Source organism: Halichondria panicea, chromosome 2 (genome assembly GCF_963675165.1).
Source record: "Halichondria panicea chromosome 2, odHalPani1.1, whole genome shotgun sequence".
In the NCBI taxonomy this organism is placed as follows: Eukaryota; Metazoa; Porifera; class Demospongiae; order Suberitida; family Halichondriidae; genus Halichondria; species Halichondria panicea.
The window spans coordinates 468,399-485,187 of record NC_087378.1 but is presented as its reverse complement, the minus strand read 5'-3'; the positions used below and the strand labels follow the sequence as shown (position 1 = coordinate 485,187).

The 16,789-nt window shown below is 41.8% G+C and overlaps 4 protein-coding genes and 1 long non-coding RNA gene across 5 annotated transcripts; 4 read left to right on the top strand and 1 right to left on the bottom strand.

Annotated features, from left to right (window-relative positions):
• Positions 1–99: 99 nt before the first annotated feature.
• On the top strand, positions 100–1,674 carry LOC135331559 (uncharacterized). The gene is made up of 2 exons (XM_064526764.1): positions 100–326; positions 395–1,674. The coding sequence occupies exons 1-2, from the start codon at positions 294–296 to the stop codon at positions 1,337–1,339; spliced, it is 978 nt and encodes a 325-aa protein (XP_064382834.1). The 5' UTR covers positions 100–293; the 3' UTR covers positions 1,340–1,674.
• Positions 1,675–2,742: 1,068 nt separating this feature from the next.
• LOC135331554 (uncharacterized) lies at positions 2,743–4,006 on the top strand. Its single transcript, XM_064526758.1, has 2 exons — positions 2,743–2,850; positions 2,903–4,006. Exons 1-2 carry the CDS (start codon positions 2,827–2,829, stop codon positions 3,866–3,868), a joined length of 990 nt encoding a protein of 329 aa, XP_064382828.1. The 5' UTR covers positions 2,743–2,826; the 3' UTR covers positions 3,869–4,006.
• Positions 4,007–4,467: 461 nt separating this feature from the next.
• On the top strand, positions 4,468–5,547 carry LOC135331556 (uncharacterized). Its single transcript, XR_010393014.1, has 3 exons — positions 4,468–4,625; positions 5,036–5,227; positions 5,449–5,547. It is a non-coding gene; the product is annotated as an uncharacterized LOC135331556 (long non-coding RNA).
• A 2,038-nt stretch (positions 5,548–7,585) lies between these two features.
• LOC135331555 (uncharacterized) lies at positions 7,586–9,636 on the top strand. Its single transcript, XM_064526759.1, has 3 exons — positions 7,586–7,820; positions 8,104–8,547; positions 8,598–9,636. Exons 2-3 carry the CDS (start codon positions 8,515–8,517, stop codon positions 9,453–9,455), a joined length of 891 nt encoding a protein of 296 aa, XP_064382829.1. The 5' UTR covers positions 7,586–7,820; positions 8,104–8,514; the 3' UTR covers positions 9,456–9,636.
• On the bottom strand, positions 9,565–16,786 carry LOC135331552 (GATOR2 complex protein WDR59-like). The gene is made up of 19 exons (XM_064526757.1): positions 16,631–16,786; positions 16,525–16,574; positions 16,262–16,412; positions 15,991–16,076; positions 15,798–15,916; positions 15,524–15,612; positions 14,701–14,898; positions 14,377–14,536; positions 13,621–14,063; positions 13,116–13,280; positions 12,960–13,055; positions 12,623–12,731; positions 12,501–12,564; positions 11,909–12,181; positions 11,645–11,839; positions 11,184–11,427; positions 10,722–10,891; positions 10,081–10,337; positions 9,565–9,796 (listed from the first exon to the last, which is right to left on the bottom strand). Exons 1-19 carry the CDS (start codon positions 16,679–16,681, stop codon positions 9,675–9,677), a joined length of 3,042 nt encoding a protein of 1,013 aa, XP_064382827.1. The 5' UTR covers positions 16,682–16,786; the 3' UTR covers positions 9,565–9,674.
• Between the last annotated feature and the right edge of the window lie 3 nt (positions 16,787–16,789).

Genomic DNA, 16,789 nt, shown 5'->3' with positions numbered 1-16,789 from the left:
TGACCTTTTAAGAGGGCAGAAAATTGCACAATAATAACACACACAAAGTACCAACACACGCACAAAATATGCATTTTCACTTTACACCCAACTATCTTGCTCGTACATATATGTACATGAATGCATTGTGATGATCACTGTAACTCGAGCTAGTACCCCACTCTTATTACAGCACGCATTGTATACGTATGTATGCCCTATTATGTACACAAACTGCAACCTTTGAGCAAACTTCTGGACGGACTGATCAATAGAACAGTTTTCCAGTAGCTATAATTATAACCATTGAGAGAATGGAGTCTGACCAGGACATAGCCACGCTGATAGTAAGTGAATTAGACTAATAATTATTAATTACAGGAATAGATATACATGTAACTTTAATTGTGTACAGAAAAAGAACAAAGAACTGACCAAAGAGAACAATAAACTGAAACAGCAAGTGCAGTCAAAAACATATCAAATAGAAGTACTTCAACACAAGCTTCATGTCAAGGAAGTGTTACTGAGGGAATCAGATATTTCGAAAAATGATGCAAAAGATGTTCTTGAAGATATGAAAGTGGAAATGGAGCGGATCGGAAAGAGGATTACAAAACATCTTTTTAGATTGAAAGATCCACCACTCAACGAAGTTATTGTTCCGATGAAGAGGGCTGAAAGTTTAGAGAGCGTCAGTGTTGTGCCAAAATCAACTTCAGAGGACTCAAGATCGGAGACTGAGTGCACCACCATAGATCATCAGGAAGAGACGAGCAATGACAAGCGATATCAATACGAACCCAAAGACTCAGACATTGAGAGCGATCAAGCGTCTTCAATACGAAGTGTAAAGACCGTTATACGCAAGAGAATCTCCAGAGCAGTGGACAACCTAGATGGGACACTGCAAAGTACAGCCACGAGTAAACACGGTATTGAAGATATTCCCGCTATAAAAGTTGAACAACCTCTACGTGTACAGCCAACTAGGATTACTGAAACTAGTGATGAACAAAGCGATGAACTGGCAACCCAATCGGACACTAATAGCAGTACTCTCTTTACACGTCCAGTGCAAGTGAAGAGCCCATCTGGAAGTGAGCTAAGTGATGCCGTGAGCACAGATGCTAAGGTACTGAAATCTAGGCCATCACGTCACACCAAGGAGCTAGTTGCACAACCACTACTCACACAACTTATGCAAAGATCAGAATTGGGAGTATTGAAGGAGCCCTTTACTTCAGCTGGTTGTGAAACAGAAGATAGAAAACCTACAGCTACTCAACCAGATGAAAATTGTGATTTCATGCGTACATTTAACAAAATAACACAAAAGTCTCGACCTCCACAATCATAGTATGTCATTATATACCTTAGAGACACAGTGTATAGACTAGTGTCGGCTATAGTTCTCAATTATTGAATAGCTTTGCAGCTAATCGTCGAACATGAAAAGGTTCAATAATTCAAGTTAGCTAATTCGTCCATTCCATTTAGACTCTAACGATCCACAGCCAGTCGGACAGAAGGAGTACTTCGTAAACTTTTCCCATTCTAACCAGATGCACCAGCCACCTACATGTAGATCTACAGTTTTTAGAACTATCGCATCATAAATAGCCTTATATAATATGAAAGCAACGAAGGTACTGATGCCTCGGTGGAATGCCAAAGCTACATAATATAAAGCTACTAATAGGTACATGATGAACATTTTTGCATTAATTAATTTTGCTGCATGCAAACTCAAAGAGTGAGTTGAATGATGCAGATTATTTCTGTTTATCTCTGAGAACATACAATTTTTCAAAAAGTTCCCTCCAGCCCTTCTCGGACCCACCCTCTGCGTCGCAAGGAGTGGGTCCATTCCTTTTTTCTGCCCCCACACCTAAAACATCTTCTTGCGGCCCTGTTTGTGATCGTATATATAATATAGCTGAGTGAAATTGTTGCATGTGAACATGCTTTATTGAATGAATGTTGGCCTCGATTCCAGGCTGATTAAAATACGTATATGTGATGCCGGCAATCTGAGAAAAGGGACCACTTGGGTTAGATTTTCAATTTGAGATAGAGGCGAATTCATGACCTTGAGTGCAAAGTGATGAATTTAGTTTTATAAACTTATAAGTATCTATAGCCTTTCTACTATCTCTATGTGAAGTCTGGTGCTCTAAATCCAACTATTTTCACCTCAGTGCTTAGTCAAAAAACGCAAAACATAGGCTTACTAATGAGTAGGGCATCTTTGTTTTTTCAATAATGCATTTCATAGCAACAAACTTCAAACGATTCATTGCGTAGGTATTTCTCTGCTCTATCAGTATGTATAGAGATCTCAACTTTTTTAGATCAACCCAAGTGGTCCGATTGCATTACAGGCTAAATGAATGTGATCCGGCATGGTGTGGTACTTTTAAAGTACATATAGGTTTTTATGTGTGCATGAAGGGGAGCATATGAATATAATAATTATTATTATAGTACATGCATATAAAATTTGAATATTGGAAGTTGTAAAGGAGACCAGACGTTTCACACGAGAAACTCCTTTATCCAGTCTGTATGCATGGGATAATGCAATCATGCATGCATGTGTGTCACAATTTTAAAAAATTAGCAATACAAAGCTATAGGCATTCACAATTACAAGCAACCACAGATATATGTATGGACGTTGTTTTATTCATGATTAAAGTGAACCCCCGCACAAGATTTACGACATGCACTGTCATGCCGCCACTGAATACCATTAGATCTGTGTCACATGTACCTGCATGAACATGCAGCACTGAGGCAACAATAAAGCTGCCTATATGCTGTATATATAGTAACTATTTGGGAATGGAGTCTGACCAAACACTGAAGGTAAGTGAATTAGACTGATTTAATATAAGGGATGCAAATGAATTGTACACAGAAAAAGAACAAGGAGCTAACTAAAGAGAACGATAAACTGACCAAAGAGAACGATAAACTGAGACAGCAAGTGCAGTCAAAAACAGTTCAAATAGAATTACTTCAACACAAGCTTTATGCCAAGGAAGTGTTACTGAGGGAATCAGATATTTCGAAAAATGATGCAAAAGATGTTCTTGAAGATATGAAAGTGGAAATGGAGCGGATCGGAAAAAGGATTACAAAACAACTTTTTAGATTGAAAGATCCACCACTAAACGAAGTTGTTCCAATTAACAGGAATGGAAGTTTAGAGAGCTTATCAACTATGCCAAAATCAACTCCAGAGGACTCAAGATCAGAGACTGAGTGCACCACCATAGATCATGGCAGCGATCAGGAAGAGATGAGCAATGGCAGGTGGTATCGATACGAACCCAAAGACTCGGACATTGAGAGTGATCAAGCGTCTTCAATACGAAGTGTAAAGACCATTATACACAAGAGAATCTTCAGCGGAGTGAACAACCTAGATGAGACACTGCAGGATACAGCCACGAGTAAACAGAGTAATGAAGATATTCCCGCTATAAAAGTTGAACAACCTCTACGTGTACAGCCAACTAGGATCACCGAAACTAGTGATGAACAAAGCGACGAACTGGCAACCCAATCAGACACTAATAGCAGTGCTTTCTTTACACGTCCAGTGCAAGTGAAGAGCCCATCTGGAAGTGAGCTAAGTGATGCCGTGAGCACAGATGCTAAGGTGCTGAAATCTAAGTCATCACGTCACACCAAGGAGCTAGTTGCACAACCACTACTCACACACCAACAAAAGCAACGATTGGGAGCGTTAACGGAATTACCCTCTGCTTCAGCCGGTTATGAAACAAAAGACAAAAAACCTACAGCTACTCAACCTGATGAAGACTGTGATTTCATGCGTACATTTAAGAGAATAACACAAAAGTCTCGACCTTCATAATCATCAAAACATGCATATATGTCATTACCTTAGCGACACAGTGTAGTGTGTGTATAGTTCACAATGAATTTTGTCATGTGGTTTTTTGTTTTTTACACAGTTGCAATACAAACATAAAAATGTTCAGTAACTATTGTCGTTCAAGTTAGCTAATTAGTCCATCCACTAGACTCTAGACATACACATCCACAGCCAGTCGGACAGAAGGGGTGCTTCACAAACCAGTCCATCATGTGACCAGCATGGCCACCATGACCACACAACAGACAGAAGTTAGAACTCCCTGTAGCATCATGGGAGACACAATCATTAATTTAAAACTGTTGACTACATACATATACACACCTCTCTACACTATTGCTACTGGTAAGGACTAGCAGCCAAATCATCATTACAATCTAAATTTAAAAGTACTAGCATCTCACCCTGTGTAAGGTGCCAATCATTCTTACGTTTCTACTGGTATATATAATACCTAGCAATTAATGCAACAGTAGCTAGTGTGGGGGGAAGTGTGTGGGGTATAGTGGGAAGTGGGTATAGTGGGAAGTGGGGGGGGTAGTGGTGGGGGGGTAGTGTGGGGGGAAGTGTGTGTGGGTAGTGGGCATAAATAAAGATCCTCATTTCAATATCAGCTTGTAGAAATATCAATTTTACTGATGTCCTTCATTACATGTACATATAACCAAAGTGTGTCAATAGAGAGCAGTCGTCACACCTTCTCCTACCAGAGTAAAGGCTACCAGTACACGTCAGCGTGAGTCACTGCACACACACACACACACACACGCACGCACGCACGCAACACGCACACACACACACACACACACACTGCCCACATTCCTGTCACTCTGATTTGATGTATCTGTTGTATGACTTGATCCCCTTGTACTTGTCATGGTTGGGGAGGGTAATACCCAGGTAGCTATTTGTTTTGGCCTGTTAACACTAGTATGCTACATGTACACATATATAGCATTTCATTAAAATAGACCGTAACACTACATTTGTCATTTATATAGCTATTGCTTAATTGGTTTCCTTTTACATGTGCTGTTTGGTATAGATATAATATTTATGACCTTATATATTAAATTACCAGCATTTTAATTGTGTACCCATATGCTGTTCACCCAATGGCATTGATTGTTATCTGTGTGTGTTCAGGCTCTCCTGGAGTGCGTACGGTTGCGGACATTTGGAAAATTTGGTCTCCGGCAGATGCAGGTGGACTGTCACTACTTGCAGGTGTACCTGTGGAAGTTTGTATCAGATGAGCAGCTGGTGAGGATGCTCCTGGAGCAGGTGATGGCCAGCACCATTGAGCGCTGTGTTGAATACACCCTCATGGAACAAAGTGTGAGTGTGTGTTTCCCGTCAATTCAATATGATTTTAAGACATAATGTATGAAAAGCAGTGTAAATATCAGTAGCTCTGTCTATAAATTGAAATGCTGAACACAAGCCTGAGATGATAGGGGGGACCGTTTGCTTAGTTATTGTCTTGCATGCATTCACTAGTGCTCTGTGTATCTATGACATCACCTGTGCTATGACATCACCTGTGTTGCTTACTGCAGGTGGTTGAGCAGATATGGAGATAATCATTGCCTGCCTTATATTACTTTGTGAACATAATTATAGCTTAGTGAAATTGTTTTAGTGAAATTGTTGCCATACTTTATAATTATATTGACTGTGAATGTGAACTGTAATCCTGGTGTACCAGGCTAGGGTCACTGTACCTTTTAATGGGATGAAACCATGACTATTGAGGTAGTGTATATACTAAGATTATGAAGGGAGCATAATTTGCCTATGATTACTTTGAAATGAAAAGTGGAATGTAGACCAGACCTTTCACACGAGAAACTCGTTCATCCAGTCTGTAGAACATGTACAGAACATGTACATTATTAATGTATGTGTCACAATTCTGTGAGAGTAAAGCTACCAAAATGTAGTTAATTGTCCGTGTATAATCTTTTTTGATTGCATGATTATAGCCTATAGCTAGACACCTGTTTAGTGTTCTTGGTTTCAGCTGTGTCCCTGAAAATGCAAATTGACATAGCAACACTATTATAGACTTATAGTAGATAATAACTGTCTTTAGATTGTGGCCATAAATCCTGCAATCTGATTGACTAAATAAAATCATGATCTAAAATGCTTAGACACTGTTTATTAGACACTGTTATTAGACACTGTTTAGGACATTTCCACGTGATTTGTCACGTAACCACGGCCTGCAGTACATAGGTCATGTTATGTTATAGAAGTGAATGCATGCAAAAAAACATCACTAAGCAAACATAAACGCAACTGTTGTTGACTCCGTCAGTGGCGACATATAGTGACAGTGCATGTCGTGTATCTTGTCGGGTATCACTTACATAAATAATAGTTAGACACTGCTTAGGAAGTTTCTATATATGAGCTTTTTGGGAATGGAGTCTGACAAAGCACTGAAGGTAAGTAAATTGTAATTTAATTAATAATGAAAATTGCACACAGAAAAAGAACAAAGAACTAGAACTAACTAAAGAGAAACTGATACAGCAAGTCCAGTCACAAAAGTATGAAATAGGACAACTTAAAAAGGATCTTTATGTCAAGGACGTGCTACTAAAGACATCAGACGATTTGAAGAGCAGTGCAATAGATGTACTTGAGGAGGTGAAAGCAGAATTGGAGCTCACTAGAAAGAAGATTAAAAAAAAATTGCAAAGTTAGAAGAACCACCTATCAAAGAGGAGAATTTTCCTCTCCGTAAACGGGCTGAAAGCTATGACAGTGTTTTACCACCATCGACTTCAGAGGACTCAGATCACTACGATAGCAACGCAAACAATCACGATTCATCAATACGAAATGTTTTGGCACCATCGACTTCGGAGGACTCAGATCACTACGATAGCAACGCAAACAATCACGGTTCATCAATACGAAGTGATGAGACAGTCACTATAAACGATAAAATGTTGGAGCAAGCTTTAGTTGATGGGCCACAGAAAGAAGCTGAGCAATCTCTAGATGTACAACTAACAAGTGATGAGCAAAGCGACGAACTGGCAACCCAATCGGACACTAATAGCAGTACTCTCTTTGCACGACCAGTGCAAGTGAAGAGCCCATCTGGAAGTGAGCTAAGTGATGCTGAGGCGGTGAAATCTAAGTCATCACGTCACACCAAGGAGCTAGCCCTACCCACACAACTCATGCAAAGATCAGCTGAATTGGGAGTATTGAAGGAGCCCTCTAGTTTGGCTGGTTGCGAAACGAAAGACAGAAAACCTACAGCTACTCAACCTGATGAAACATGTGAATACATGCGTACATATAATAAAATAACAAAACAGAAGTATCAACGTCTGATATAATGATTAGTATTTCACTACTTTACCTTAGAGACACAGCGTGGTGTGTGTACATGTATCTATAAGTAGTCTCAACTATTGAATTCTGTCAAAGACTTTATATTATTCTACTTTATATTATTCAAAGACTTTATATTATTCTTCACAATACAAACGAGATATTCTTAAAGGTCGGTTCAATCATTCCTCAGAGAATAGAATATTTCAGTGAAATAGACCCTACATTTGTCATTTATACAGTATGTACCACCTAGCTATGCTGTTTGGTATACAATATTTATGACCTTATAAGGTAATGGTAGCATCAGTTTCATTGTGTACCCACACTGTTAGCCCAATGGCATTGATTGTTATCTTTCTGTGTGTGTGTGTGTATTCAGGCTCTCCTGGAGTGCGTACGGTTGCGGGCATTTGGCAAGTTTGGTCTCTAGCAGATGCAGGTGGACTGTCATTACCTGCAGGTGTATCTGTGGAAGTTTGTATCAGATGAGCAGCTGGTGAGGATGCTCCTGGAGCAGGTGATGGCCAGCACCATCGAGCGCTGCGTTGAACATACCCTCATGGAACAAAGTGTGAGTTTTAAAGTGTGTTTCTTGTTAGTTTTTAGTCTTTTTAGTTACTCAAGCCCATCCTAACCAACACCACACCCACCTATAATATATATAATTATATATAGACTATAATTATACATGTACTGTACCAAGCGTTTTTTATGGAAACTGTCACGTACACCATAGTCATAATTATAGCCCCTTATATGAGGTGATGTTTCTTACCGATGATGCATTCACTATTATAGTGCTCTGTGTATCTATCACGTGCTATGACATCACCTGTGTTGCTTATATACTGCAGGTGGTTGAGCTGATAGCTAGCTATACATGTACGTGAGAGAAACTTTGTGAATATCCATGTATAGTGAAATTGTTGCCATGTGGACATTCTGTTTATTCACTATAATTATGAATGTGAAGTGTAATCCTACACCAACAGCTGGGTTCTATAGGGGAAACAAATTTGGCCATGTGCCAAAGTATCATAAAATACAAACACACATCAACTGTCTTACTCGTACATATAATAATGTGCATGCATGCGTTGTCATGATTACCAGCTAGTAGATCACCCCACTCTTATTACTGATTACAACACGCATATAATTATATAGTATTAGAATGCGTTATTGTGTACACGAACTGCAACCTCTCAGCAAAATGTCTGGGCTGATCTAAAACAGTTACTGTATAGCTAACCATTGCATGGAGAATGGAATCTGACCAGGCCATAGCCAAACTGATAGTAAGTGAATAATTAATTATTGTGTATATATAACATAATTATATACACAGAAAAGGAACAAGGAACTGACCAAAGAGATTGATAAACTGAGACAGCAAGTGCAGTCAAAAACATATCAAATAGAAGTACTTCAACACAAGCTTCATGTCAAGGAAGTGTTACTGAGAGAATCAGATATTTCGAAAAATGATGCAAAAGATATTCTTGAAGATATGAAAGTGGAAATGGAGCGGTTTGGAAAAAGGATTATGAAACAACTTTTTAAATTGAAAGATCCACCACTAAACGAAGTTATTGTTCCGATGAAGAGGGCTGAAAGTTTAGAGAGCGTCAGTGTTGTGCCAAATTCAACTTCAGGGGACTCAAGATCTGAGTGCAGTGATCAGGAAGAGACTATTCCTATGGAGATAAGAATCGACTGGCGATATCAATACGAACACAAAGATTCAGACATTGAAAGCGATCAAGCTTCTTCAATACAAAGTGTACAGACCATTGTAAGCAAGGACAACCTAGATGGGACACTGCAGGATACAGCCACGAGTACGAGTAAACACAGTAATGAAGATATCCCCACTATAAAAGTTGAACCTCTACATGTACAGCCAACTATAAATTGGACCACCCAAACTTGTGACAAAATAAGTGACGAACTGACAACCCAATCAGAAACTAATAGCAGCGACGAACTGGCAACCCAATCAGACACTAATAGCAGTGCTCTCTTTACACGACCAGTGCCGGTACAAAGCCCATCTGGAAGTGAGCTAAGTGATGCTGAGGCGGTGAAATCTAAGTCATCACGTCACACCAAGGAGCTAGTTGCACCCACACAACGTAAACAAAGATCAGCTGAATTGAAGGAGCCCTCTACTTCAGCCGGTTATGAAACGAAAGAAAACCTATAGCTACTCAACCTGATGAATTCTAAAGTATGGATCGATCTCTCAAATGATTATTACCCATACTTTAGCTTAGCGACACAGTGTAGTGTGTGTATATTAGTTCTGAATTACGTCAAGTGGTTTTTAACAATAATCTTTTTGTTTACACAGTTGCAATACAAACATAAAAATGTTCAAAATAATTATTATTGTCAATTGTTGTCAAGTTAGCTAATTAGTCGATCAACTAGACTCTAGACACACGCATCCACAGCCAGTCGGACAGAAGGGGTGCTTACCAAACCAGTCCATCATGTGACCAGCATGGCCACCATGACCACACGACGGACAGAAGTTAGAGCTCCCTGTAGAATCATGGGAGACACAATCATTAATCAGGGAACTTTAAAGATTAGAGAGTAATAGGTATATAAATTACCAACTGAGTTTCGTAAGTTTTACATGCACTTGCAGGCACTGGTATCTAACTAAGGACTAGCATCCTAATCATCAGTGCAATCTGATTCCATTAAGGCAACAGTATCTCGCCCTGTGTAAGGTGCTAATCAACATTCTTAATGGCAATGTCTAGATACAGTTGTGCTTACAGTAAGAACTTACAAAGGATGCAATTAATGCAGCTACTCACCTCTGACAGCCAGGTTACAGATGGAGCAGGTGAAGGAAAAGCAGCGAGACTTCTGACAGGCAGGACTGTTGCTAACGGTAGCCGAACACTTACGGCATTGACTGGCGAAACCGACCTGATTGTCCAGCTGCCGCTGTTTGGATGACCGGTGTTTGAGAATCTCCGCCCTCTGATCAAGCAACTGCCAAGCATAGAGGATGTTTGCATACGCCCTACAGTACTCATCACACTGCCGAGTCAGCAAATCATCCAGTAATCTGGAGTAGGAGGGGTAGCTATGATATAAACATAATTATTCTATTCAACAATACTTGTAGTTAGCACATGCAGAAGCAGTGGACAACAATCAGCTTTATTGCATAAGCCACTGCATAATAACGATAAAAATGCACACAAGGTAACATGTGTGTACATGTAAGTATCACCACTACTAATTAGACACCCAGATATACATGTATGACATATCACTGCAGTGGTGGGTGTACATAGCAACAAGAGCCAATTCCACTACCAAAACAAGGAACTGAAAGGCATAATTTACATGTACAAAAGTAATCCACAACAGAAAGTTTTGTAAAACCTTAAAATCATGAACCATGACAGAAAACCTAACCACTACACCCACACCCACACCCACACACCTGCACTTTAGGATGTGTGTGTCCTCCTCCTCCACGAGATGCTCCTCCCCCTCCATCTCTAGGTCCACCTCATGCCAGGACGAGGAGATTGGGGACGTACTACCTCCTATGGTACCGCCTCCTATAGTACCACCACTGATGCTCCACCTGTCCATGGCCACCGAGGGGCTCTGAGGGGGGGGGGTGAACATGAGCAAGTTATTGATTACTTCAGAGATAATTATTAATATTGAATCAGCCGATACATGACAGCAGAGTTATGTTAGCTATCAAAACAGACTCATTTTACTATGATAGACCTTCAAAATGGGCCCCAAAGCAATCATTGATTTAAGCACACTATTCGATAGAGCTATGAAAAAGCTACAAAATGCACAATATACAATTTTTGTAATCATTTGCCTAATCTGTACATCAACCTTTATCATACATGTATCACATGGAGGGAACCCGCCCACTCACCTGTGTGTGTACTCTATAAGTGGGAGACACTCTCGTGGGCGGTAGGGACTTGTACATTGAGCTGTAGTGGTTGTGATTGCCATTGTGCGCCTTGATGTGAGCAATGGGGACTTTGACAACTGCTGGTTTCTTGCTCTGAAGTGTCATCCTTGTTGTATTGTCAAACTGAGCACAGTGCTCTAGGAACAGACAAGCCAGCATGGCTAGGGTCTGGATATCGTGGAGCTTAGCAAAATGGTTGAACCTAAGGAGGGAGGAGAGGGAGCGGTTAAAACATAGTACTGTATATGTATATAATTATGAATAGCACATTCAATTTTCCATCTCTACAATCAGCATTAATACTACAAGCTAATGTACAAAAATGCAGGGAATATACCATGTACCTCTTGGCCACACCATTGAAATTGAAAGTTCCTACATACACGCATATAAACTCCTCCCCCTCACACATGACGTACAGAGAGTGAATAAGCCTCCTCCCAAAAGGGTGCTCTGGCCACGGTACTTGAGAGTTTGCCTCCAGGGGGGACCTGAGGCTAGTATCGGCAATCAGCATGGCAGTTGACCAGGCTTGTACCAGGTCCATTCTCCCAGCCTGGGCTGCCACTGATGCATTAGCTGTGCATAGCTCTTGTAGGTCAGTCGAGTTCATGCTGAAGGGAGGAGAGAGGACAAGAAGTCATAATTAGAAGTGTTGTAATTAAGGTTTCACTTTCACTTGCCTGTAAGCTTCGGCCAGACCGTAGTTGATGGGAAATAGAGGCATGGCATTGTAAATGTTCACCAGACCAGGGTTGACCTGTTTATCGCCTTGAGGCAGATTGGACGTTGATTTCTCCCTGCTCCCACTAAAACTGGTCAGGGCTGCCAAGTTAGCACCAGAGGAGCCTCTCTTGGGCAGCGTGGACGAGGGAAGGTAGCCACTCCATCTCACCTGGCCACCTCTCGTGGATGGTCGCACTCGAGAACGATACTGGTTCAGTTTATCCAGGGACCTGCAGTAGAGATAGCAGCTGTACATAGCGAACGAGCATGTAGTGCTTTTGTTTCACATGAGTCACCATTCAGCTACTGGCACACTGCAGATATGTACATATCTGCAACGTTTGCAATACTGGAGGTACCTACATGTACTGTATACTAATTAATATTCTTATAATTATTATAATTATCTGATTAGATCCCCAGTGTAGTTCAAAGAGTATCTGATTAGATCCCCAGTGTAGTTCAAAGAGTATCTGATTAGATCCCCAGTGTAGTTCAAAGAGTATCTGATTAGATCCCCAGTGTAGTTCAAAGAGTACAGATGTGTACCTTGGTAGCTTGGGTGCGTCTGCCAGGCTAACATCAGAGAGGCTGTTAAAGCAGACGAGACGACCTAGGGAACATTCAAGGGCACAATGGTAAAGGCAACAAAGGAGGAGAGGATGTCTTACCTGTGGGACAGAACCGAGCTCCACTAGCTCGTGGGAAGGGGATGTGCTCATCGTCAAGGTGACCAAATACGTCAAATTCCAAGTGCTTCAGAGGAGGTGGAGGGCGGGTCTAGAAAAACACAGTAATGTTACAATTCAAGTACGTTTAAGTTTCAAAACTTCAAAACTGTATACAACACCAACAAATAAGTACAGCAGAGAAGAAGATATCAAATGGCAGATGGTTACCAAGCACAGGCACATGACTAGCAACAGATGGTTACCAAGCACAGGCACATGACTAGCAACAGATGGTTACCAAGCACAGGCACATGACTAGCAACAGAGGAGGACTCACTACGAAGGTCTCCAATGATTTAGTGAGTTTCTTGAGACATTGCTCCAGGCAAGGTCTGTTTTGTCGTACACACAAGTTGGCAGTTTCTGTGATGATCTGCAAGAAACACACAGTACGTAACATCACATGACAATCACATGGCTACAACCTGCATACCTTGACCAGCTCTCCTTGTGTGATATTGTCAATGGTGGTGCTGCTATCAAATGCAAACGAAGGGGCAGCCCCGTTCGGGTAGTGGGAGGGGAAGGTGATCTGGAGACGGACTACGTGACCTCCCATCTCCACCTTGACCACACAGCTGCGCTCAGACACGTCCTTCTACAGAGGGAGGGAGGGGGAGGGTAGAGATGTCAAGGTGGCCATTAAAGTGAGCTGAGTGAATTGTCAAAGTTACATCTGTGAAGATGGTCTATATAGATCAGCCATCTAACCAAGTACATGTACATACACAGTGTGTGAATCATGGCTGGCTGCACTTCCACTTTTACTGCTATCACAACCTGACTGAAATCTTCTGTATTGTCAATTACTGTAATGTTTGTATATACTACATACGTGTACATGTGCATCTCAATCATGCTACACAGCTGGGTCAGGCCTCCTAGCAACTAGCCACACACACACACAGTTATTAGTTACAGTTGCTAGGAACACTCACTGTCTCAATCTCCAGGTGTGTAACATTGTCGAGGTTGAGGAGAGAGAACTCTTGAGCCAGAGTGTGGGCCGTCTGGGGCTGGAACACGTGTGGTCCAGATGGGGTACGAGCGAGTGAAACAGGTGAATCATTACGAGGCAACGAGCCCATGGACTTCATAGGAGAACTTCGTGGGAGGGAACCGGCTAGTTGCCCCTCTCGTAATGACCTTGTTACCATCGGCGATACTGATTTGTCTAGATTGGTCGACGAATGCTCGACATTGTCTCCTTCTGTGCTCAGACTCATGTCCACATGCCCCCCGGACAGATCAAAGGATGGGTCGATCATGTCCTCACCCACATCCTCCCCCAGGTAGTCGCCACACAGGTCCATCTTAAGCTCCTCCCCCAGCGGCCAAATGTGGAGCACACGATCCTTGGACCAGGTCACAAGGTCCCAGTCTACAAGGAAGTGGAGTGGGGGGGGGGGGGTTAACAGTTATGCAATATGAGGTGCTACTCACTACAGTAAATAATTTTATGAAACAGTTGAAGTAATTCTCTGCTGCAAGAAAGGAGTTGTCTGTACATGTAGTGTGTCTCAGTTTTAGTGTACTTTCTACATGAGCACTTAATGTTGACATATTCTCATTTTTGGGCCTTATACCTTGTACAATTCTCAACACTAATAACTAGACAAAAGAACGTCCAACAAAGCCTCTATAAAGTAGCCTACACCATCTAGACCCCTCCCCCTCCCCCAATGATGACACACCTCTTCCACACCTCCTCCACTGCACCTCCAGCACTGGCTCAGAGCCTCCCTTGAAGAAGTGGCGAGGGGAGGCAATATTCATCCTGCTCCATAGGAACACTCGACTGTCACCACTGTGCATAGCCGGCACCAATGCCATGGCAACGGCATGACCACTCGGCTGTAAGAGAGGTGTATTTTATACATGTATTACTTAAACAACAGTGACCACAAAACTTGAGTTTGGAAAGTTCAATCAAATAAAGATAATTTGGTTTTAGTTTTGGAAGCGAATTCACAATTTAGAGGACTTGTTTTATATAGTACTAGATAGCTGTGACTCACATAGTTCCTAGCCCTCCATAGTGGCTGAGCTCCTGCCTTGATGACACTGAGAGGCTCCCTTGAAGAGTGAGTGTCCCAGAACTTGATAGAGGAGTCATGGCTACACGTGGTCAGTTGGTTCTCGACCAGGTGACTCCAGTCAAGGTCGTGGATACGAGACATGTGGGCAGTGATGTAGCCTGAGGCTGTCGTGGGTTTCTATAGCAATCACAAGGGTGATGGAAATAATTAACAGTGGATTGCAGTGCACTTGCAACAGAGAACTGCCTAACAGCAAAACCACAATAATATTTTATTACATGTAGATAATAATTTCTTAGCCTAAAACCATAAACCTGTATCTATCTCTGGGAGTGTGGCTTAGTGGTTAGGGTGGTGGCTTCGTAGATCATATGATAGATAAGGTGTGGGTTCGATTCCTTCTTGGGGACTTTTCTTCATTTCTTTACAAATCAATGAGTAATTTCCCTAATTTTTGAATGCATCATAGTCCTGTCAAGTACATAATCAAGTTGGGGCGTCGCCCGTTCGTTTCACAGAAACCGGGCGACGACCCAACTTACCCTTTTTGGTAGATTAGGTTCTGTCTTTTTTTCTTAGATATGTGCTAGAATTATTCATTTGTGGAATCAGAAGTGGCCGAAATAACTACGCTAAATATACCTTTCAGTTTTGGCCCTGATTAATGATCTAAATTGTGGTTTTGGCAATTCTCTGTTAATTGTTGCAAGTGCACTGCAATCCACTGTACTTATACAGAATCACACTAGCGTGCAAACTAACTTCTAAACTAACTCCTAAACTGGGATCCAATACCACATACCCTCATGTCCCATATCCTGACATCAGAGTCGTGGGCAGAGGCAAGCACATTCCCGTTCAACCTGTTCCACTGCACCAGCGAGGCTCCAGCTGCAACACAAAAGAATCACTATAAATGTATATAATTATTATACAGTGTGGTACTGACAGACTAACACACACATAATCAATGCAGTTATCAGTCAAACATTCACACAAGTACAGAGCGTATTATAACAGGAAACTGCTAACAATGCTGACACACAGGACACAAATTGCTGCAATGGCAGACTCACCAACAGCTTTGAAGGAGGTCTTGGGTCTTTTGACGTCTCTAATATCCCACACATGCACGTACGAGTCCACAGCACAGGAGGCAAGTAGGTTAGGGTCACTGAAAGACCATGACAGATCACTGCAATGGAGGAGAGAGGGAAGGCCGGGTAAAGTACTCCCTCTCTGGAGGCTCTGTAACTAACTATGGGGTACCTGACTGGTCTAGTGTGTGCCTTGAGGGAGTGTACCAGAGGATGCCTCTCAGCATTCACATTCCACACCTCCAACTTCTGCTGGCACTGGGGGACAAAGATAGGATATAATTATTACACCAAGAGTGTTATCTACTCTTGATTACAATAGCTCCCATAATCATTGTAATTATTGCGCTACCATAGACTTTGGTTTTAGACACCTCCTTATACTAAAAGCGTACAGCCTGTGTATCACACACACACACACACACACGCCCACACACACTCACGGTGGAGGCCAGTAAGTCCTCCTTCACCAGGTGAGGGTTCCACAACACTGCCTTGATCTCGTACTTGTTCTGTCTCCCTAGTTTCCTGACAGCCTTGGGTTCACTGTAGTCCTCGGGTTGATCTAAATTGACCACAGCTAACCACTTCTGGCTGCAATTGATTACAATCAACGATGAATATATTACGCTATTAGTAGATCTAGATGTTATAATTATGCTGAATGCACTACACAAACATACGTACACACAGCAATCTCACGTACACTGCCAGAACAGCTCTCTTTCCAGTGCAGTCCACAGCAAAAGTGTTTGCCTATCGGCATAGAGACAATTCCACAACTTTATAGAGGTTTATCATAACCGACTAACCTGCCACTCTGGGAAGCTCAGTACAACATCTCTGACCTCTTCTTCAGCCATATCAACTCTTGCAGCCGCGCTACACACTGTATCGTAGACTTCTAGTACGTACTTAGCATACGTACCTAACCTCACAGCTCTTGAAGGGCCAATTAGGTAATGATCATT